This window comes from Lithobates pipiens, unplaced genomic scaffold, assembly GCF_037356315.1.
Source record: "Lithobates pipiens isolate NorthernLeopardFrog02 unplaced genomic scaffold, aLitPip1_a1.2 Scaffold_28, whole genome shotgun sequence".
NCBI lineage: Eukaryota > Metazoa > Chordata > Amphibia > Anura > Ranidae > Lithobates > Lithobates pipiens.
In genome coordinates this window covers 70,657,059-70,682,459 of record NW_027507789.1, presented here as the reverse complement: position 1 = coordinate 70,682,459, position 25,401 = coordinate 70,657,059, and the positions used below count along the sequence as shown (strand labels likewise).

Sequence of the window (25,401 nt, the reverse complement as noted above, 5' to 3'; positions counted from 1 at the left end):
CGGATCTCCGTCTATACGGAGGCGACTCTGACAGAATTATCAGCTCTCAAGAGGGAACTCCACGCCAAATTTCTGCAAAAAATTTGGCGTGGGTTCCCCCTCCGAGAGCATACCAGGCCCTTAGGTCTGGTATGGATTCCAAGGGGAACCCCCTACGCCGAAAAAACGGCGTGGGGGTCCCCCCCAGATCCACACCAGACCCTTATCCGAGCACGCTACCCGGCCGGCCAGGAAGGGGGGTGGGGACGAGCGGGCGGCCCCCCCCCTCCTGAGCCGTACCAGGCCGCATGCCCTCAACATGGGGGGGTGCCTTGGGGGAGGGGGGGCGTGCGCCCCCCCACCCCAAAGCACCTTGTCCCCATGTTGATGAGGACAAGGGCCTCTTCCCGACAACCCTGGCCGTTGGTTGTCGGGGTCTGCCGGACTCCTCCGCTAGCAAAAGAGCTACAAGAAGATAGCGGAGGAGTCCGGCGAGAAGACCCCCGAAGACGGAAGACCCCCGGAGCTGTGCAATAAAATATTTTAACCCTGTGTTGTGTTTTTTTTTGTACTTTATTTCACAGGTGAATGGGTAGGGGTACATTGTACCCCATACTCATTCACATAGGGTGGGGGGCCGGTATCCGGGGGCCCCCTTATTAAAGGGGGCTCGCGGATTCCGATAAGCCCCCCGCCCGCAGACCCCGACAACCAACGGCCAGGGTTGTCGGGAAGAGGCCCTTGTCCTCATCAACATGGGGACAAGGTGCTTTGGGGTTGGGGGGCGCACGCCCCCCCTCCCCCAAGGCACCCCCCCATGTTGAGGGCACGCGGCCTGGTACGGCTCAGGAGGGGGGGGGGGGCGCCCGCTCGTCCCCACCCCCTTTCCCGGCCGGGTAGCGTGCTCAGATAAGGGTCTGGTGTGGATCTGGGTGGGACCCCCACGCCGTTTTTTCGGCGTAGGGGGTTCCCCTTGGAATCCATACCAGACCTAAGGGCCTGGTATGCTCTCGGAGGGGGAACCCACGCCAAATTTTTTTGCAGAAATTTGGCGTGGATTTCCCCCTTGAGCTCATTCTCTGCTTGGCCACGGCAAAAGTCGCCTGGCCTGGGGCGACTTGTAAGTCGTCCCAAGTCAGGTTGAAGTCATCACAAGTCGTGTTGAAGTCGTCCCAAGTCGCGCTGTGATCTTAACTCAAGTCGTGTACAAGTTGCCTCACTCAAGTCGCCTACAAGTCGTGTTGCCCCTGTGTGAATGGAGCCTTAAAGTGTTACTAAACCTACAACAGTAAAATCAGTCTGTATATGATGTAAATAATGCTAGTTACAATCTTATTTTATTAAAGTTTTCATCTATAAAAGACAGAATTCACATTTATAGTAAACATGGAAACACAAGTGTAAAAAACATTTACCAATGTTTAAGGTACAGTATATACCCATTGTAAGTCAATGGTATACATTCACAAACTAATGTATAAGAAGTACTTTCAGAAGTATTTAGAAGAATCAGAAATTATAGTTATATATTTTAGAGATAGATATAGTCCTATATTCTACTTTTCCTTTGGGGATCACATCTACATGCATGTTCGTATTACAGTGCCCTGAAAAAGTATTCATACCCCTTGAGATTTTTCCACATTTTTTCATATTACAACCAAAAACTTAAATGTATTTTATTGGGATTTTATATTATAGACCAGCACAAAGTGGCAAAATAATTGTGGAGTGGAAGGAAAACGATAAACGGTTTTCAACACATCTGAAAAGTGTGGTGTGCATTTGTAATCTAGTAAAACCAATTGCCTTCAGAGGTCACCTAATTAGTAAATAGTCCACCTGTGTGTAATTTTATCTCAGTATATATACAGCTGTTCTGTGAAGTCCTCAGAGGTTTTTTAGAGAACCTTAGTGAACAAACAGCATCATAAAAGCCAATGAACACACCAGACAGGTATGTGATAAAGTTGTGGAGCAGTTTAGAGCTGGGTTAGGTTATTTTTTTTATTATTATTTAAATTTTATTGATTTTTAAAAATAGACAAAAATTGTTGATATACAAACATAATAAAGACTGTCTTATACAGTCAATATATTTTCAAATTAAATAAATACATTCAGTTTTCATCTATTTCTCACCCACTTGCCCTCATTTCCCTTATCCACCCCCCACCCTTCCACCCCCTGTGCTGTTGGCCCGCATTTTTCAACTTACTCTAATAATGCCTGGATGTAGTTTTCTGTCTTTTTGAATGCTCTCCACTTTTCCCAAGTTGCCCAGTATCTATTCATTTGGTTGTTTTCCATTTTAATTAAATATTCCATGTTGTTGATAAATTCAATTCTCTGTATCCAATCTCTAATTGGGGGCTTTTTAACTTGTAATCAGTTTTTGGGTATCAGCGCTTTTGCTGCTTTGAGTAAAAAGGGTATCAATCTTATTTTTTTATTTTCCTTTTGGTTTATTTTTTGTTTTGTGTTTTGGTTATGCCATTCTTCCTCTACCCCGTGAAACAGACATTCCCTGGGACTATATGGAATTTTTTCCCCGGTTATTTTTTCTATATAATCTATTATCTTATACCAGTAGTCTTTTATCTCTGGACATTCCCACCATATGTGATATGTTGTTCCAGGAAGTTTGCATTCTCTCCAGCACTGTTTGGATCTAGTGGGGTCAATTCTATGTATTCTGTCAAGTGTCATATGCCATCTCATCATACATTTATAATTAACTTCCACGGACGTTGTGTCCGATACATGTCCATGCACTACCTCCATCATCTGTACTTCATCTACTTTTATACTCATGTCCTGTTCCCATTGTATTATAGCTGTAATGCTTTCTTGTAGGGCTGAAACAACTAATCGATTAATCGACAACTAATCGATTATGAAATTAATCGATTACTATTTTCATAATCGATTAATCGGCCAGTAACAAAATGGGGTTAAAGTTAATGAGTCTGGTGATATTTACTAGATTGAACCTTTAATAGTATATCTCTCCTCTAATAGTATATACACTATATCTCCTCTAATAGTATGTACAGTATATCTCTCCTCTAAAAGTATATCCAGTATATCCCCTCTAATAATAATTTATTCAGTATATCCCATCTAATAGTTTATACAGTATATCCCCTCTAATAGTATATACATTATATCTCCCCTCTAATAGTATATACATTATATCTCCCCTCTAATAGTATATACCGTATATAGCCTCTAATAGTATATGCAGTATATCTCTCCTCTAATAGTATATAGCCTCTAATAGTATATACAGTATATATCTTCTAATAGTACCGGTATATACAGTATATCACTCATCTAATAGTATATACAGTATATATCCCCTCTAATATATACAGTATATCTCTTCTGTCTTTTATTCTCAGAGTTGATTAGATATTTTGCTCCCTAACCATATAGTTGGTTATTTATATTTACCACTGCATAGAGATATTTAAGAATAAATTGCCTTTTTTTTTTTTTAAACTTTACATATTAACTAAATTATACACCACACTTTTTTTAAGGTTATTAACCGATTAATCGAAACAATAATTGGCCAACTAATCGATTATGAAAATAATCGTTAGTTGCAGCCCTACTTTCTTGTTTCTCCTCTTCTGAAAGGATTTCATATATTCTTGATATACAGTGCTTTACAGTTATCTTGGAATTAGAGTTTTTCTATTGGTGTTAAAGTATTCTCATCCCTTATGGGTTTTGGGATAGAATTAACAAAATGCTGAATCTGTAGGTATTCCCAATGTTTTAGATTTTGCCATCTATGCTTCTTTATTATTTCCTGTTTTGACATTAACACCCCTCTACTAGTGATATCCTTTTTTTTTTTTTTAACCAAAATCAAATTTGAGCATAGAAATAAAAATGTCATCATACATATGTATAAACCCTAGTGCAACAAGCACCAATATACACAGTACATAATAAAATAAGCATCTTATGTCTGACATACAAAAGTGAAACATCTTGACTGTCGCACATACAAGCATTTTAAACTGATGTGTTCAGGGACAGATGCCCCAAGAGGCCAAGGTAACGAAAGTGGGTAGGGGGGAGGTCGGGCCCCGCAATGGCGTGGTATATGCCCTGCAACCGGAGCAGCTATCTGCACTCCCCATCCATCTATCCCACACCTTACCAAATTTGTCTGGGCACCCTCGGTTGGCATACATTACTTTTTTAAACGGTAAAACGCTGTTCACTGCCCTTCTCCACTGCTGGATGGTAGGGGGAGTAGGCCTAAGCCACAAGCAGGCTATCTGCATCCGAGCAGTGAAGAGGACCTCTTGCAAAAATGTCCTAAAGTGTTTGTCCTCCTCAGAAAGAGGAACAAGACCCAGGATACACTGCCGTGGGCATAGGGCAACGGGGGAGCCCATATGGTCATGCAGAAACTTGACTATTTGCTCCCAGAAACCCTGGACAAGCGGGCAAACCCAGATGAGGTGGTAGAAAGAACTGTTGGCGTCACCACAGCGGGGGCAAGCAGGGTCAAAGTCTGGCTTGAATCTGGACAGGCGGCCAGGGGTAAGATATGTGCGGTGGAGCATGTAGAGATGCGTGAGCCTATCTGACAGCCTAGGAGACACCACCCTAGATACGTTCAGGGCATCACTGCACTGGTCATCCTCCAAGGCCCCAACATCATCCTCCCAGCGTGCTTTTAACCTGTAAGCTCTAGTCATGGCCTGGGGGGTAATGAGAATCTGGTAAAAACAGGAAATCAATTTCCTCGAGTCGTCTCCAAACACCAAATCCGCCAAGGCTGTGGATTCCAGTGGTGGAGAGGAGCGCCCAAACTGGGTCTGAGCCGCATGACGGACCTGCAGGTAGCGAAACAACATATGGTTCGGAAGGTCATACTCCTCCTTAAGCTGCTGAAAAGTTTTAATGCCCTGAGCCCCGTACAACTGGGACAAATATACTATCCCTCTGCATATCCACAGCTTATAATCCGGCACCTTAGTGATATCCTTTAATTGTGTATTTTCCAAATGTTTTCCTAATTGTGTGCCCCTCCCTGGGATAAAAAAATCTGTGCCCTCAAGTGAAATTAGTGGGGAATTATATACCCATTTATTTCTACGATATAGTGCATCCCATACTTTAAATGTGGTTAACGTGATTGCGTGAGCCTTATTTTTACCTATTCTAAATTTTGGAGGTATCCAAATATTTTTTTTTAATTGTGTGTCTATCAGTGATTCTTCCATTTTTACCCATCTCTTCATTGGGCCAACTTTAGCCCATTCCACCAATCTCGCCACAGTAATTGCGCAATAATATCTATACGTGTCTGGTAGAGCCATACCTCCGCTTTTTTTTTTTTGCTAGTTAATATGTTATATTTTATCCTGGGCTTTTTATTTTCCCATATAAATTCTAAAAATAATGTTTTCATTACTTGAAAAAAACTATTTGGGATTTTAATCGGAAGCATTTGAAATTTGTAGGTGATTTTTGGTAATACTACCATTTTCAGCATATTGATTCTACCCGTCCAAGAAATAGATCCCTTGTTTATTTTCCTTAATACTGTTTTAATTTCATTTACTAATGGGATATAGTTAGCCTGATATAATTCCTGAACTGTTTTAGTTATCTTTATGCCTAGATATGTTATTTCTTTTTTTTTTTCCCATGTAAAGGGGAATTCCTGCTGTAATATCTTTTCTTCTTTGTTATCTAAACCTATATTCAATATCACTGTTTTTATAGGATTTATTTTAAAATTTGAGAGAGCACTGTATTCCCTTATTTCTTTTATTAAACTGGGCAAGGAGAGGCGTGGCTTTGTTATATATAGGAGTATGTCGTCCGCATATGCCGCAACTTTATGATTTTCTTCTCCCATCTCAACCCCCCCTATGTTCACATTCTCGCGGATCTTTGCCAGTAATGGCTCCAGAGCGATAACGTACAGGAGGGGGGAGAGTGGACATCCTTGTCTTGTCCCATTTAGCATTTCAAAAGCGGACGACATACTCCCATTTATTCCTATTCTCGCTGAGGGTTGAGTGTATAGATTATTTATCCATTTCAATATCTTTGGACCAAAACCTATTTTCCGTAGAGTTTGTTATAAAGGACCAATCTACTCTATCGAATGCCTTCTCGGCATTGATAGATACCAGTACCATTGGGGGCTTATTCACCTTATCTTTACCTATGAGTAACAAGGTTCTAAGGCTATTATCTCGTCCCTCCCTCCCTGGGACAAATCCTACCTGATCCCCGTGGATTAATTCCAGCATCAATTTTTTTTACTCTTGTTGCGACTACCTTCGCATATAGTTTTGTATCTACATTCAATAATGCTATGGGACGGTAGTTGGAACAAATGGAATTATCTTTACCTGGTTTTGGTATAACTACTATATTCGCCAATAGCGACTCTTTCCTCATCGTTTCTTCCTCGCCCAGGTTATTACAGTATTTACATAATTCTGGAACCAATTGGTGCTGAAATTTCTTATAATATCTGATTGTAAAGCCGTCTGGGCCTGGACTTTTCCCATTCGGTGATTCCCTTATTGCTTTATCAATTTCCTCTGGGGTAATAGGCTCGTCCAAGTTCATAACCATTTCTTCCGTTATTCTAGGTAGATCTATTTCTCTTAGATAATCTGAGATTTTAGTTTTCCTGTTAGCCTTCTGTTCTTCTGTCTCAGTACTTCTAATGGAATATAAGGCTCTGTAATAAGATTTAAAGGCCTATGCTATCTCGGATGTTTTAAACTTCAGCTCCCCATGTTCATCTTTTATCTTTTCTATATAATTTGAGGCTTTTTTTTTCCCCGCGCTAATCTAGCCAGATGTTTCCCCGTCTTATTCCCCCACTGGTATCTTTCTTTAGCTACATTTTTAAAGACTTTTCTTCTCTCCTGTTCTATAATTTCCTTTATTTGTACCCGTTTTTGAATAATTTCCTTATATGTATTTTTTCCAAGTTGTCTCTTATAAAACATGTTCTAGTTCTTGAAGTTCTTCTTTTAAATTATTCAGTCTCTTTTCACTTTTTTTTTTACCAGCTCCTATGGATATTAATTTGCCTCGGATTAGGGCCTTGTGTGCTTCCCAAAGGGTTGCTTTGGAAATTTCTGCTGTATCATTTATTTTGAAATATTGTTCTATTTTTGTTTTTATAATGTTCTCGGTTTCCTCATTCTCAATCAGAGCCTCATTCAGCCTTTCCTATACCCTATTTCGCACTGTCGGATTTTAATTATCACCGGAGCATGATCTGATAGAGTAATGCTTCCTATCTGTGTTTTTATTAAATTTTCTAATATTTCATGTTCTAATAATATATAGTCCAGTCTCGCATACATGTCATGTAACGTGGAATAATATGTGTAGTCTTTTACACCCAAATTACATATTCTCCATACGTCTACTAGCTGTTGTGTGTGTAATTTGTTTTTTAATCTTCTATGTTGTTTAATTTCTTGGGGGAGAGCATTTGATGTACTATCTACGTCAGTATTCATAGTAAAATTTAGATCTCCCGCTAATATCACTTGGCCTTCTTTGTAGTTGTCTAAGATGTTCAGGATCCCATTCAGGTATTTTTTTGGGGCCCTATTGGGATTATAGATATTAACTAATGTATATTTCTTTTTTAGGATGCTCCCTTTTACAAATAAAAACCTCCCCTCTGGGTCTACCTTCATCCCCTCTAAAGACGATCTGACATTACTTGCTATTCCGATAGTTACCCCCTTAGAACCCCTTATCGGGGAGTCTGCATAATACCATGTTGGAAACTTTCTTGTATTCAGCCAAACATTGGTATGCAGGGATATTTGTGTCTCCTGTAAGAAAACAATGTCCGCCGAATATCCCTTCAGTTCCCTCATAATATTATACCTTTTTTTTGGGGAGATCATTCCTCTCACGTTATATGTTACTATATTAAGTTCTCCCATCCGACAAATCCAAAAACGCTTTACTTTAATAAATTCGGACCAACAGCCATTCCCACCCATAATACCCTCCCCCTCCCCTGCCCCCTCATAATACCCTCCCCCTCCCCTGCCCCCTCATAGTCTGAGATATTTAATGCGGAACCACCTTGTTCCGTTTATCCCCATGTCTTAGGGTGGTGCTCTGTTCGGCCACTTCGCTAACCATCTCATCTAATGTTTGCGAGATGGTTGCCCAACAAGCCAAGTGGACCCCCTCCTCGTCCCACCCCACCCTCTGGCCCTCTCCCCCTCCTCTCCCCTCCTGGAGAAAAAAAAAAGGGGGGGAGGGAGGGACAGGAACAGAAGGGAGGACTGGCCTAAGGGGTCCGACCAGAGTAGTCTATACTAACCTCCGGCCCTCTCCCCTTCTCCCTGTCCCCCCACTCCCTAAGGGGGAGGGAAGGGGGACCCGCCCCCCCAAAATGCCCCTCCCCCCGCCCCCTGTTTAAATCCTCGGTGTCGGAATATCTAGTTTTTTACAAAACTAAATTATATTCTCAATATGTCTCAGTCTAACTGTCCGACCATTTTTTTTCTGGCTATTAGGGACGCTGGGAAACCCCAGTTATATTGAACACCATTCTCCGTCAGCACTTCTAATAATGGTTTTAGTTCTCTTCTTCTCCTTAAGGTATCTGGGGACAAGTCCTGGAACATCTGTATAGTCTTTCCTTCATATTCTATTGGTGTCTGTAACCTGATGTTTCTCCAGATTTGATACTTATCTTCTTCGTTTTGAAAACGCACTATTATGTCCCGTGGCATGTCCTGTGGCAATTCCTTTGGTTTCCTTAATCTATAAACTTTTTCAATACTTATTGAGTTTGTTGTTGTTTCTTTATTCAACAATGGGTTGCATATTTTATTTATTACTGCTGTTAGATCTTCTCGCTGGAAGGAACCCGGGACTCCACGTATTCTTATGTTCTTTCTTCTGTCTCTATTTTCCTGTGCCCCTACTTTATATGCTTGTTCTCGGTGTGCTTTCTTTAATGATGACATTTCTACTTCTAAGTTCTTTATTGTATTTGCGTCTTTTTCTGTTTTTTTTTCCAATGTTTTCTACTCGTTCCAAAATATGGGCGAGATTCTTATGTAATTTTTCCATTTCCATTTTCATCGAATTTTCCAGTGCCGCACACATCGAACTTATTTCTTTTTTTGTAGGCATAGATAAGGGGTTTTCATATTGAGTTGGATACGTCTGTGTACCTTCTGTGTACCCTCTGCCTCTATTGATTGTTCGATCTCCCCCTCTAACTGTCCTTCTTGGTCCCTTAAGGAGTTATTTTGTGGTTGGAGCTTTTTCCTGTCCCTGTCCTTTCTTTCCTTTTCCCTTTTTTCTTTATCTGCTTGGGAGCTTCTTGTTTGTTGTTGTTTTTCTATTTGTTGTTTCTCAGCGCCCCCGGTTAGTGTGAGATTTAGGGGTGGCTCCTGATTTTGATGTCTTCCCCTTCATTAAGCGGCAGGCTTTTTACTTAAACCGCTCTGCGTTTACACTAATATAGTGTGTAAGGGTAGTCCCAAATTGTTTGTCTCAGTGTAGTTATGTCTTCCCGTTGGCGATTGCTCTCTAGATCTTGATTTTATTCACCAGCTATAGGGGTCCTTCCCTTTTATTTTACTTTCTCCTTTTCCCCTTTTTTGTTTTTGCTTTTTTATTCTGTGCTCTGAAAATCAATATCCAAGGGCGGGGGCAACTGGGCACCAGATATTCAACTTCAATATTAAGCGTCTCTATTCCCCTCTGGAGTTCCTAGATCCACGTTATTTGCAGTAACTTCAAATTGATATTCAGTCACAATGTCTCAAAAAGAGCCAACGGAACAAAAAAAAAAAATAAAATAAGTCCGATATACAACAGAGACAAACCTTAGTATTTTAAAAGGTTATTTTTATTTATGGAGAGCGGGTAGTCGCCATCCGCCAACTCCCTATTTTGCACTTTCTTTTTACGTTTTCCTCATTCCGTTACATTGTTATATTATTGCTACCTTTATTGCTGCACTTCCCCTCAGCGTGTTCCTGCCATCAATATCGTTTTTTAGTGCAACCCTGTGCAAATTTAAAACACACAGTTTCTCTTCCAGATTATAGTTTGATATTAAGGAATATTATTTTACTTTTCCATTCAGTCTCAGCGATATATCTGGGGGGCTAGTCTCTAGTATTTTTCAGCGTCATCTTTGTGCTATCGATAGGTTGAAAATGCCCCTATCAGTTATTTTCAACAATATAAGGATATTTATCCAGCCTTTTCAAACAGGAGAGAAATTTTTCATGAAAAAAAGTCCACATACCCATTCCACAGGGTTTCCGTCAGGGTCACACTCCAAGCTTCCTCCGCAGATTTCTTACTGCTCAACTGTACGTATTGCTCCTGAGGCTTTAGTATACTATGTTGTCAGATCCTGCAATCTCCTCTCTGACCAGCAGAGGGCGCATGGAGACTTCGGTTTCTTCCGTAGCTCCGAGGATCTCCAACCTGCCTCGGGATACCTCCGATCACCCAGAGAAGAGGCGTCCCCGTCCGAGCGTCCGCCACGTCCCTCCCGGGCGCCAGCCGCTCAGCAGTCCCAGAGGCCACCCGAGAGCCTCCCGGAGTAGCACACAGACCCGAGGTGTGGATGATGGTATGCAAGAAGGGAGCACAGCAGGAGGGGAGAGGATGGGGGGTAAAGGCTACCTCATAGGCACCAAAGCCAGCTTCGAGTGGGGTCAGGCGGCTAGATCACTGCCATAAGAGGAGAGCTGATCCACACCTGCACCTGCTAGGGCTGGAGACGCTGCCGCTCAAGACTCCTCCCCCGCATGACCCAAGTGCATGAGCTGGGTTAGGTTATAAAACAAATATCCCAAGCTGTGAACATCTCACGGAGCAATTTTCAATCCATCATCTGAAAATGGAAAGCGTATGGCACAACTGCACACCTACCAGGACATGGCCGTCTATCTAAACTGACAGGCGAGTGCAAGGAGAGCATTAATCAGAGAAGCAGCCAAGAGGCACAATCCGACAGAGTTTGTGCAATTTTGCAAAGAAGAATGGGCAAAAATTTCATTCTCTAGATGTGCAAAGCTGGTAGAGACATACCCAAAAAGACCTGAAGCTGTAATTGCAGTGAAGGTTCTACAAAGTATTGACTCACGTGGGGCTGAATACAAATGCATGCCACACTTTTCAAATATTTATTTGTAAAAAATTATGAAAACCATTTATCATTTTCCTTCCACTTCACAACTATGTGCCACTTTGTGTTGATCTTTCCCATAAAATCCCAAAATACATTGACAGTTTTGGTTGTAGCATGACAGAAAGTGGAAAATTTCAAGGGATATAAATACTTTTTCAAGGCACTGTACACTCGCAAAGCACAGTGGAAAAAGATAATTGGAGGGGGCGAGAGAGGAGAAAGGAAAGGGGAGAAAAAAAAACAAACAGGGTTGGGGAATGAAGGTTAACAGAGGCACTCCATCATGGCTGATTGAAGACGGTGACAGAGTTCCCTTTAACCCAAGTGAGGAACTCAAATGAGTCTCTAAACCTGGACCAGGCATTCCAGGTATGAAAAAAAGTTCTTTACCTGTTTCCCGTGCCAACAGACATTTCATGTTCCTAATGGAGTCTAGTTCAGTTGCCCATTTCCCAAGAGAGGATGCCGTAGTTGATTTCCAGTGTCGGGGAATGATCGCTCTGGCTGGAGCGAGAAAGTGTCTAAGCACATCCTTTTTCTCTGACTGAAGAGGTCCAGGAATCATAGACAGGAGGGCCACCCTGGATAATGATTGGATAAAGGTGTCCATAATTTCACAATATAAATCAAAAATGTTTTTTCAAAACATCCGCACAGGGGCGCAATCCCACCAAATGTGGAGCATGTTTCCCTTCTAGGCGTGGCATCACCAACATATATTGGATATGTCATGGTTAAAATGATATAGAATAAAGTGACACCTGTACCATCATAAATCAATAAAAACCCTTTTTTTTTTTTTTTTTTTTGTGGCTAGTGGCAATTTGAGGGTAAGAATAAAGCATTTTTGCCAGTCTGAAGGGGAAAATGTCTGTTGACGGTCTTTCTTCCTAATTCCGTGTATACAGGGGAAGGTCTGGGTGAGCCAACGTCAAAAGAATAGAATATGGTAAGGAGACTGTATGTGTTAGTGGTTCCTTCTGTAGAAGCCAAGATTCAAAGACAGTTGGTTTAGCAAGAATGTCTGAGCGTTGAAATAGATTGTATATAAGACGAAGCCTGTTGTCGCTGTAACCAATACACAGTTACATAGGGACATCTCTGGGGCGAAGAAGTTACCATTAATGGCGGCCAAACACGGTTGAATGAAAAGCTAGTAAGAAAGCAGGTGTTTCAAAGAAAGGGATCCTAGGGCCTAGGTATTTGTATATACTGAAGGTGGGTATCATGGCCTGTTTGTCGAGTAAGATCAACCGGAATTAGGGGAACCTTGCGAAAAAAATTGGTGAAATCCACAAACGGGCACAGAGATCTATAGAGTTCATGTGGCTCTGCAGTTGTACCCATAACTTGGATGATTAGTGATGTATCCATTTTTGGGAGGGTGCATGTGATCGGAAAGGGGCCAATCAGCATGGTCTAGCCAAAGGGTTAGGGGTCCTGCAGCCACATAACATAGAGTGGAATGAAAACTCCTCCTAAAAGCTTAACCCAGACAGTGATAGAAGTCACAAGACTGCTATATAGCGTTATTTACACGGTAATCAGTGCATTTTTATAGCACTGATCGCTGTATAAATGACAATGGTCTCAAAATAGTGTCAAAAGTGTTCGATGCGTCCGCCATAATGTCCCAGTCAGGATAAAAATCACAGACTGCCACCGTTACTAATAAAATACATTAATAATAAAAATGCCATAAATCTATCCTCTATTTTGTTGACGCTATAACTTTTGCGCAAACCAATCAATATACGCTTATTGCGATTGTGTTTTTTTTTTTTTTTTTTTTTACCAAAAATATGTAGAGGAATACACATTGGCCTAAACTGAGAAAGAAATGTGTTATATATATATATATATATATATATATATATATATATATATATATATATATATATATATATATATATATATATATATATAATTTATTTTTTTTTTATTTTTTTGGGGATATGTATTATAGTAAATAATATTGCTTTTTTTTCAAAATTGTCCCTCCTTTTTATTTATTTTTTTTTGTTTATAGTGCAAAAAATAAAAACTGCAGAGGTGATCAAATACCACCAAAAGAAAGCTCTATTTGCGGGGAAAAAAAGGACATCAATTTTGTTTGAGTTGTGCTCCCTGGACCATAGTGTACCAAGAAACTTTGCCCTTAAAAAGGGCTTTATCTAATGATAGTAATTAGAAAGGTACCTAACTACACAATTGTCTAGCCAGAGAGGTTCCAAATGCTCTTTAAACCGGAAACCACATGGATTTTTATGCTTCATATTATGTCGTCTTTAAACTTGAAGACGCAACTGGTTATTAGTACCATCATATAAATTTAGATGCATATATATAAAATATTTATTGTATTAACTGTTGTGATTTTGAAAACTTTTACATAATTTATTAATTTCGACACCCAATTTATTAAGGTGGGAAGACGTGGAAAATTGCATATCAGGATTTCAGAAATCTGTACCTAATCTTTTAAGGCCCCTTTCACACATGCCATATGTCCGTATTTCATCCATCCGTTTGCAGATGAAAAATGGGCATACATGCATCCCTATGGGATAGCGGGTGTCTGCGGATGAACATCCGCAGACACCCGATATCTTCCATCTCCGCTATGGTCCGATTCTGCAGACGGAGGAAAATCCTATTTTTCTATCCATCTGCAGAGCGGATCAGATGAACACGGACAGACGGAGGAGAGCGGAGATGTGACAGGGCGGTCCCTGCACGGTGTGTCGGGACCGCCCTGTCATCCGCCGGCTCAGCGGGGATAAATGGAGCAATCCCCGCTGAGCAAATGGATCATCACGGGGCGGATCATTACGGATTTGTCCCGTGTGAAAGGGTCCTAAAGCTTTACTTTTGCGTCTTATTTTTTTATCTGTTACATAAAAAGATTGCAGTTTTACTACATGTCAGCAACTCCTCTTACAAAAGCTTGTTTGGTCATACTTCTCATGTAATCTCAGAATCAGCCAACCACAAGCTAAAACGCGCTGTCGATTGACGTCACAATCTTGCTTCAGTCTCTGAGAGGATCCCAACAGTAAAGTTTGAATCCACCCAGATGCCTTACCGGCAGCTGGGTCAGCCTCTCAGTGAGCTGCTGATAGCCTGAGCCAGCCGATCCCGCCCTCTCTCTTGCTGGCCGCTCCAGTCAGTGCTGGAGGGACAGAGCGCAGAGCATTGACCGACAGTCACTGCTTACTGCTGACCATAGAACTGAGTGATCAGCAGTCAAATGATCACTCGGTTCTCAGGTTTAGAGATGGCAGGGGACAGCTTCAGCATCAGACTGATGCTGCAGCCATATAGGTGAGTATGTGTGTTTTTTTGTTTTATTTTTAACTTCCCAAACATCTCCATCCAGTGGTAGAATGATATAAACCAAAACAGCAGCACCTAAAATTAAATAATCAGTTAAACAAATACAATTATTAAGTCCATAAACAATATAAAATGTCCAAGAACAGTTGGTTAAAGTTGTATTGATATTGGAGACACAATCCAAAACAACATGTGTAAAAGTGCTGACGAAAACCACCTTGAATCAACATTGCACCACCACCACACATAAATATATATGCTCTTACCAGAGGCAAGCTAAAAGGAAGCCTGCGGCTAATACCCAGCCAGGACCTTTTCAGTAGGGAGTTGATTCACACCACCAATGGAGGAGAGGCCTGGACACCACTTCAATATGGCTCAAAGGATCAGAAAACGGCAGGGATTAAAAGGAATGATGCCCAAAAGAAAAAAAGTCCATAGTGTAGACTGAACCACAATTTGTTTAATATAAAAGGATTATGACACTTACATTTAGGAATATAAAAACAAGCATGATAGAAAATGGCTGGCCAAACAAGCTAATGCCTGTCACAAAGATCATCGCGCTCTCTCTGTGACAGGCGTTCACTTGTTTGGCCGGGCGTTTTCTATCATGCTTGTTTTTATATTCCTAAATGTAAGTGCAATAATCCTTTTATATTCAACTAATTGTGGTTCAGTCTACACTATGGAGGTTCCCTTTTTTTTCTTTTGGGCATCATTCCTTTTAATCCCTGCTGTTTTCTGGTCCTTTGAGCCATACCGAAGTCCAGGCCTCTCCTCCATTGGTGGTGTGACTCCACTCCCTACTGAAAAAGTCCTGGCTGGGTATTAACCGCAGGCTTCCTTTTAGCTTGCCTCTGGTAAGCACATATATATTTGTGTGGTGGGGGTGCACTTGTTGATTCAAGGTGGTTTTCGTCAGCGCTTTTACACGTCTTTTGGATTGTGTCTCCAATATCAATACAGCTTTAACCAACTGTTGTTCTTGGACATTTTATATTGTTTGTGGACTTTATAATTGTATTATTTTAACTCATTATTAAATTTTTGGTAGCGCTGCTGTTTTGGTTTATAGTATTAGATCTATGTGTATTTCATAGCAGCAGCTTAGACCCCTTTCACACCACACCGCCCATTGCATCGGCGGTAAAACGGCGCTATTTTTAGCGCTCCTTCACCGCTCCAAAGAAGCTGCTGGCAGGACTTTTTTCTGACGTCCTGCCATCGCACCGCTGTAGTGTGAAAGCCCTCTGGCTTTCACACTACATACAATGGTGCAGCTTCTTTAGGGCGGATTGCAGGTGCGATTTCTAACGCTATAGCGCCTGCAAAACGCCCTGGTGTGAAAGGGGTCTTATTCATTCACTTATGCACTTTAGCTGGGTATTTTCTTTATTGCTTATAGTGGTAGAATGGTGTTAGTGCAGTATTTTTATGAATTAGTTCTATTTAATAGTACTACTGTAATTTTACAAATGCGGTAACTTGACAGTATTACTGGAATCTTTCCCTTTTAAACATATATAAAACACAAAAATAATGTAAGTGTGTATATGTATGTGTGTGTGCGTGTGTGTGTATATATATTACACACTCACCGGCCACTTCATTAGGTACACCTGTTCAATTGCTTGATAGCACAGATTGCTAATCAGCCAATCACATGGCAGCAACTCAATGCATTTAGGCACCTAGACATGGTAAAGATGACTTGCTAAAGTTCAAACCGAGCATCAGAACATAATTGGGGCCAGACGGCCTGGTCTGAGTATTTGAAGAACTGCCGATCAACTTAGATTCTCAAGCACAACCATCTCTAGGGTTTACAGAAAATGGCCTGAAAAGAGAAAATATCCAGTGAGCAGCAGTTGTGTGGAAACAAATGCCTTGATGTCAGAGATTAGAGGAGAATGGGCAGACTGGTTTGAGGTGATAGAAAGGCAACGGTACCTCAAATAACCACTCATTTCAACCAAGGTATACAGAGTACCATCTCTGAATGCACAACATATCGAACCTTGAAGCAGATGGGCTACAGCAGCAGAAGACCACACTTGGTTCCACTCCTGTCAGTTAAGAAAAGGAAACTGAGGCTACAATTCTCACTGGCTCACCAAAATCGGACAATAGAGGATTGGAAAAACATTGCCTGGTCTGATGAGGTCCCAATTTCTGCATCAACATTCAGTTGGTAGGGTCCGAATTTTGTATAAACAACATAAAAGCATGGATCCATCTTGCCTTGTATCCACGGTTCAGGGTGGTGTAATGGTGTGGGGCAGGGGTCGTCAATCCCCATCCTGTGGCCCACTACCTGGCCGTAGCATCTCTGCACCTGGGCCATGGCAGGCGGCATGACATTGTAAGGCGGGCGGATGGGTGAGAGAGAGAGAGAGAGAGAGAGAGCGAGCCCGGTGGATCAGGGAGGCTGGAGAGCAGAGTGGTGATGCTAGGTGGGCGGAGAGAGATAGTTTCATAGTTAGGTTGTTAGGTTGAATAAAGACACCAGTCCATCCAGCTTAACCTGAGTGAGTGTCTACAATTGTCCCTATCCCTGTACTTACATCGGTCCCTACCCTCAAGGAGCCCACAATCCAAGGTCCCTATTCATATACTAGGGCCAATTTTGGGCAGAAGCCAATTAGCCTACCTGCATGTCTTTGGATTGTGTGAGGAAACCGGAGTACCTGGAGGAAACCCATGCAGGCACAGGGAGAACATGCAAACTCCAGGCAGGTGGTGTCATGGTTGGGATTCGAACCAGCGACCCTTCCTACTGCTAGGCGAGAGTGCTAACCACTACACCACGGTGCTGCCCACAATGTCATCTCTTTGCTTCCTGCCGCACCTCTGACATTCTGCACGCTGTGAGGGTGATGCTAGGTGGGCCGCCTGCCTAGTATGACCGCTCTCCTTCCATAACTCAAGAACGACCACTGAACCAGCGCCACCAATGCAGTGACAATCCACATCTGGTGGCACTGGCAGGTGGCATGGCATTCCTCATCTTGTGGCACTGGCAAGCAGAGTGGCAAGTGGCATTCCTCATCTGGTGGCAGGCAGCGTGGCAAGTGACATTCCTCATCTGGTGGCTGTGACTCACCAGGTTTTCATTTCTTGCTCGTCAGCTATCCCTGCTGGCTATTTAAACTGCCTGGATAAGATCTCCTGTGCCTTTGCCTGATCGGCATATGCGGATACTCTCTGCTGTGTTTTCCTGTTATTCTATTGCCTGGCTGACTTTCCTTCTGGTTCCTGATCCGGTTTACTGCCTCTACTATGCTGATCTCTGTATTCCTGTTTCACTGGCTTGTTCTGACTACCTGTTCTGGTTACCTATGAGTACAGAAATAAAGTTGGATCACGTGTAAATTGCCTGGAACAATACAATTCTATGTCTATCTAGCAACACTTCCAAGGTCAGTGTTGGCTTTATGCCTATCCTATCTTCTATTTTCTCATGAGAATGCAGCTGAAGTAACGAATACTTTAAAAGAGGACTTTATGTATAGAGTTGGTACCAGTGGCCCCAAAGCATAACTCTGAGAAATCCCACTTAACTTGTAAAGGTTGGTGCTGGAATGTGGTACGCAGTAAAGTTGAGCCAGTTCATCACCTGAACTGCCACAACTTCTTGAAGTGTAATGGTGCCTGTAGTTGCTAGGGAGTATGTAATGCAAAAATTCTGCTTTTCCTCACCTTCAGGTGAAGGGCGTGACCTCATTTATATGTTCAGACTGATCTGTTGAGCTCTAGCAGTGGGGCTAGCATACTTAGTTTGTGAGTGGAGAGATCTAGTACCATATGGATGAGGACCCGTCAAACTTGAATGAACCCCTCTGTCTGGCCCCCTGTATTATATCTTCCTTTATTGTTTTAAAATGTACTCTACAGGACACCTCTCTGAAACCTGTGTACATGTCTGGGAGCCTGCACCTCTTTTGTTATTTAGGAGAAGCATTTGCTCAAAGTTGATGAGGGTTGTACAAATGTGGTGCTTGCACAGCTGGGTTGGTAATTCCACCCTTATGCCTTGTACATCGGTCGGACATTCCGACCACAAAATCCGTTGGATTTTTCCCAACGGATTTTGTCCGAAACTTGTGTTGCATACACACCGTCGGACAAAGTTGTCAGAAAATCCAATAGTTCGGAACGAGGTGATGTTCGTTGCGTACGACGGGACTACGTAGAGGCTAGTAGCCAATGGATTTGGTCTCCTAATTTAATCTGAGTGTGCGTGGCACTTTGTCCGTCAGAATTCTCTACAAACGATCGGAAAAAGTCAGATCGGATTTTGTTGTCGGAAAATTTTAGATCCAGCTCTCAAACTTTTTCCGTCGGGATTTCCGACGGAAAAAGTCCGATAGAGCCCACACGCAATCGGATTTTCCGACAACATAATTCAATTGGACCTTTTCCGTCGGGAAGTCTGAGTACAGGGCATTAGTGTCCGTTCCACCTGAAGGCAACAATATATGCACAAAAATTCTTATAACCGTTTCTCAATCGAAACTGCTATGTGAATTTATGTGAGTATATGTTTTTATTGATGTTTATTCATTGTAGGAAAAGAGTGAATGGGGAAAATGATGTATTGTGGCCGCTTCTTTTACTATGATTTTCAGCCCTTTCTAGTGACCATAATGCAGTATTTTCCTCATTCACTTTTATTTTTAATTTTTTTTATGAATAACCTTTGATCTGTGAGAATCAAGCTCGAAAATATTTGCTTTTGGTTCTTTCACACAGAATAAATTTACATGCAGTTTCAATAAACAGCTATACATTTTTTTTTTTTTTTAATAAATACAACCCTTTGTTTTAAATCCTCCTGTAGACCGTAATGTACCCACGTGTATAGATCTAAGGATCTGTGTCCCTCAGCGATTATTGAAGAAAGTTATTTTACAATGGATGTATGTAAGATTTTGATTTAAAGGGGTTTTCTACTTTGGACATCATCATTACTCTAAACACAGAATTATTGGGAATATCCTTATGTGTTTCTTCCTTTTTCCTATTGTTTAGATAACAGCTGTGTGACTTGATTTTGTCTAGCCTAATCAAATGTTCATTCTACTTAGTATAGATACACCTCACTAAATGGCTCTTATTTCAGGTACTTTTCATGTGCACTGTAGTGGCAAAAATGTAAAACAAAATATGTATTGTGTTTTTATTAGTTTTACATTTCCACATTTTGTACTGTCATTGATTTCTTTCTCAGGTAGCATTAAGTCCAGTCGACGTTCTTCATACCATCAAGCAATTACCACTGAGCGTTCAAAATCTTGTGACGATGGCCTCAACACTTTCCGAGATGAAGGGCGGCTTCAAAGGTGAGGGTGGTAAGCTGCTGCTGATGATTTATAGAGCAGGATGTAAAATCTAATTCCAGTATTTTTAATTTTTTGGGATAGAGTTGAGATAGATTAGAATACCTGACAGGTTTTTATTGCTGTCTGTGCCCTCCCTTAAAGAGATGTATCCTCTCTATTTTGCCTGTTTACCATTATCATTGGAAGTAAAAGGAAATTTGAGTTGTCCCCTGAACAGTAATAGAGGGAAAATCTTCTAATTGGGGCACTGGTTCTGATGACCTGAGGATCCCTAAAAGATTTGATCAATTTGCAGGGATTTCATCCATGGGACAGGAAATTAAGGGAAATCTCCCCAATGGGCGACAGATGGCAAAAATAAAGCTTATAGAGGTTATAAACCTCCCTTATCCCAAAAGAAAAAAAAAAAAGTTTTGCCTATAATATTTCTTTCAGCACTAAAAGGCTGGACAGGAGGATGAACATTGTTGTCCAGGTTTTTAAAGTACCGTATTTATCAGCGTATAACACACATATCGTAGGTATGTGTTATACGCCGATCCCCCGCTGATTGGGATTCATAAATATGAATTTCATTAAAAAAGTTTAACACCACTAATTTATGAAAGATGTGGAATAATTTAAAGGTTTTTTGAAAAGCTTTTTTATCATTAATCCCCACACCTAATGAATCCTTCAAACAAGCCTTAATATATCCACAACGGTACATGCTATTGAAACAGCGACTTCAACGTTAGAGACACACGGCCTTTGTGAATGTAACGGTATAACATTTATGTTGATAAACCTAAAAATGTGGGCATTTCAGCAATTTAAAAAAAGTTGGCTGTGCGTTTCGCTGGGAAATGTGAAGAATTTTATACAGGACAGTCAATGGAAGAAAGTGTAGAACTCTTGTCATTTGGAAGCTCAACCAGCCAAAAGTAAAAGGTGTATCATAAAACTGAGCACATTGCCTGAAACTAGACAGAAATACCTAAGTTTTGTGTATTACAAGTAGATCTTGTGGGTGTGAGAGCAGTTTATAGAGAAGGAACTAAGATAATTTTTGTAAGGCTCTGTGCTCTAGCTATGATCTCATCCACTCTAAGCAGCCCAATACACACTCTAAGTGATCTTTCCTGAAATGATCACTAAACTTAAGCAGCTTTTTCACAAAAAACTGTAAAAGATATCAAACTGAAAATATATAGCCATATAGCTGAATATTTTGTGAACATTTTAAAGTGTTTTGCGTCTGTAGGTGAAAGCATGAAGGAGCGGAAGAAGATTTTAAGGATTTGAAGCATGCTCTCATTCACTTCAATGTGTAAAAAGAGAAGTGTTAAGTTATATATAAATATTTTAAAAAGTATAAATAGTAGAAAAAAAGTTGAAGAAGTCCCACCATTGGCTGAAAGAGCTGAACATTTTAAACGTTGAATGTTTTTAATGGCTGAAAGTATGCCGAAGTTACGCAGGGCTAAAGAACTTACGGAATAATAAAACTAGAAAATCCATTTCCTGGATAAAATGTGTGGGAATGCCCTGAACACTGTAAAAAAACATCTCCTCACTATCTGCTAGCTGCCTGTCCCCTGAACACAGTGTAAAAAACGTGGTCTTTGTAGACAGCTCAGGCTCCACAAACGCCAACAAAAACAAACTGCCAACTTGTTTTTTTGTCACATACAGTACACTTCTCCCTATCTGCTAGCTGCCTGTCCCCTGAACACACTGTAAAAAACATCTCCTCACTATTTGTAAAAGATATGTGGCGCTACCTCTCCTGACTGTAAACTATGTGAAATCAATATATCCAAAATAGAAAATGACAAATAATTAATGTAACCATCTTAAATCAAAACATATATAGTGTGATGCAAAATATCAATAAAGTGCAATAGTGATAAATGTGCAAATGTTTTGATGAATAATTGTGCAAATCCATTAGAATAGTGCAAGCAACTTCTAAAGTACAGAGAATTATTTCAAAGTGCAATCCATGCTGAAAAAGAATAAATTTAATAATGTAACCATCAATGAAATATTAAGTCCCACAATATTGCAATAAAGGAATCTTCTTATAAAAAGTTCATTCCAATTCAATAAAGTGCAGAACTTAGTGCAATCCACCTTCACACAGTGCAAATCCACCAATCTTATGTGTTCAGTGCAATCCGGGGTGCGCCCCTTGTTTCCCCCAGCTTTCCTCTCACCTCTATTAATGGCTACTATAGGCCAAATGGCGCTGTATGAGTGCTGGTGGTTACTCCATCGGCTTGCCACAATATCAGTACGTCATAATTAATGCCATATCATCGGTTTTCACAGCCATACAGAATTTCATCATGTGATGAGGGAAAGAAGAATATAGGGCTCCAATGTGTAGTATTAATAAAATAAAACTGTTAATGTTCCACACAAACACTTGCATCAAAGTAGAATACAAACCGCTGTACACAATGGATGCTTTCGGTCTCGGCTGCGACCGGAAGTGACGTCGACACCTGGCTCCTCGCTGATGCGTAGCATCACCGTTCACGTGACTTTTTCAAAGGGTCAAGGAGTCAGGTGTCCATAAGACAGCTTAAATAGTCTATATCGCTACCATAGCAACGGCTAATACTTCCACGATAATTATACTATATTCAAATATATTAGATTAGGGTATCCCCGGGCTATCACCAAGGGCCTAAGCTATTAATAAGGAGAGGTTGCAGCAAACCACCGGCAGGGGTATAAACCCTAACCCCCAGATAGTGTATTTAAAAATCAAATAAATGGTGTTGCGCTACCTGAAAAGGTTAAGCTAAACTATACTAAACTAAAAATAAAGTGCCTTATGCTTATATAAATAATACCAGTGTTACTAAATAGCACACTCCCGAGAGCGATGTCTCCTTCTATTAGGTGATATCTCCTCCTTTTAGGTAAATGTAATAAAAAACTCCCAATATTATACAATTAGGTATTATACACGGTAAATATAAAACTGATCCAAATATGTGAAGTGTCTCCAGCAGATTAACCCGTGAATAATCAATAAAATACAGTGTCCAATATGTTACAAATAGTCAAACAATAAAGTGTCATGTGCTTTAAATATTCAAGTGAATATCTCCAAGATAATCAACTCATAGGATTCTTCTTATATTAAAACGTGCAACACACAATGCATGCTTAAACAAAAGAACTAAATAATAAAATCTTTATGTGAAATTAAATGGAATAAAGTGACCAGTGGCTATTTTTCAGTGCTCCTCTTAGTAAGAAGAATAAAATGATAAAGTCTTTATGTGAGCTGAAATGGGTAAAGTGACCAGTGGCTTATTCAGTGCTTCTCAAAAACAGGTGCCAGCAACCGTGTCTTTAATTCTTATATCTCCAGTGTTCACGGCACACCAGGTGGAGTGGCCCCTTACCTTACTGCTGTAAGGTAAACAGCAAAGCAACCAAACGGCAAGGTCCAGGGGTTGTGACCTAATTCCTGGCAGGTGAGTACTGGCCCCCTCGGCTGGATATTTGCACCTCAAATAGTTTCCACATGGATCTTAAGCCTCAATAATATCCACAAGGGTCTCATAGAAAAGAGAGAGGTATGCTCCGATGGTGAAGTACGTACATAAATTTATTTAAAAATATATTGAAAAGGTACTCGCAAACATGTAGTAAAACGCAGCTTTAAAAATGAACGAGCGTTCCGCTCGTTCTGTGAACGTCACTTCCGGTATCCTAGTTCCTCCTATTCCGACGTGTATCGTCACCAGTCACGTGACTTCCTCAGGGAATTCCCTGAGGAAGTCACGTGACTGGTGACGATACGCGTCGGAATAGAAGGAACTAGGATACCGGAAGTGACGTTCACACCACGAGCGGAACGCTCGTTCATTTTTAAAGCTGTGTTTTACTACATGTTTGTGAGTACCTTTTCAATATATTTTTAAATAAATTTATGTACGTACTTCACCATCGGAGCATACCTCTCTCTTTTCTATGAGACCCTTGTGGATATTATTGAGGCTTAAGATCCATGTGGAAACTATTTGAGGTGCAAATATCCAGCCGAGGGGGCCAGTACTCACCTGCCAGGAATTAGGTCACAACCCCTGGACCTTGCCGTTTGGTTGCTTTGCTGTTTACCTTACAGCAGTAAGGTAAGGGGCCACTCCACCTGGTGTGCCGTGAACACTGGAGATATAAGAATTAAAGACACGGTTGCTGGCACCTGTTTTTGAGAAGCACTGAATAAGCCACTGGTCACTTTACCCATTTCAGCTCACATAAAGACTTTATCATTTTATTCTTCTTACTAAGAGGAGCACTGAAAAATAGCCACTGGTCACTTTATTCCATTTAATTTCACATAAAGATTTTATTATTTAGTTCTTTTGTTTAAGCATGCATTGTGTGTTGCACGTTTTAATATAAGAAGAATCCTATGAGTTGATTATCTTGGAGATATTCACTTGAATATTTAAAGCACATGACACTTTATTGTTTGACTATTTGTAACATATTGGACACTGTATTTTATTGATTATTCACGGGTTAATCTGCTGGAGACACTTCACATATTTGGATCAGTTTTATATTTACCGTGTATAATACCTAATTGTATAATATTGGGAGTTTTTTATTACATTTACCTAAAAGGAGGAGATATCACCTAATAGGAGACATCGCTCTCGGGAGTGTGCTATTTAGTAACACTGGTATTATTTATATAAGCATAAGGCACTTTATTTTTAGTTTAGTATAGTTTAGCTTAACCTTTTCAGGTAGCGCAACACCATTTATTTGATTTTTAAATATATTCAAATATATACATCATCCTTTTAAATGCTCCATAATGCTTCTCTTTAGAGGAATACACATATAAAAAAATATTCTACGGATGATGAAAATTATTTATAAATACAAATAACATTTTAATGGTTTAAAATTAAGACTGTCTTGTAAAACACTGATCTCCCCTATAAGGGGACATCTAGTGGACATATTTATTATTGCATCTTCTATGTTATTAATCACCTATGCTGGCACCAAGTTCTTAACCTCTCACTGTGGACATCTAGTGGAGATATACTAATATAGCAGCTCAAATTTATTAAAAATTTAAAAATTATGTCATTCTTCTATATAAAAGGTATGACCATTATTTTTTCTTCAAAGGTCTAAATACTCGATAAAAAAATGTTTTGATGGAAGACCTAGCAATAAATGAAATATTGACTAAAGCTTAAAATAAAATACCAACACTAAAAAATATATTATATATATTAAATTCCATAATAAAAATCCTGGGGAGCCATTATCTTAATAATTAGATATAAAACAATTGAGGTCGAATTCTACATTGTGCCCACAAGGCGTTAAAGTGCGTAATTCATAAATCCAGCAAGATTCAGCTTGACTGATTTTAATTATCTTATTATGTCCCCTCCAATGGGGCTTATACTTCTCAATACCACAAATTTGTAGTGAAGACGGATCCTTTTTGTGATATTTTGCATAGTGTCTCGACAAACTATGTTTGTCAAAGCCTTTTTTAATATTTTG

General features: G+C 40.4%; 1 protein-coding gene across 3 annotated transcripts in view; it reads left to right on the top strand.

Annotated features, from left to right (window-relative positions):
• ARHGAP23 (Rho GTPase activating protein 23) overlaps nucleotides 1-25,401 on the top strand; it is a 343,140-nt gene that overhangs the window by 171,704 nt on the left and 146,035 nt on the right. For all 3 annotated transcript variants that reach the window (XM_077459396.1, XM_077459395.1, XM_077459394.1), the window contains exon 9: nucleotides 19,749-19,860. In XM_077459396.1, coding sequence (XP_077315522.1) covers nucleotides 19,749-19,860 — 112 coding nt within the window. The remainder of the gene's footprint in view (nucleotides 1-19,748; nucleotides 19,861-25,401) is intronic.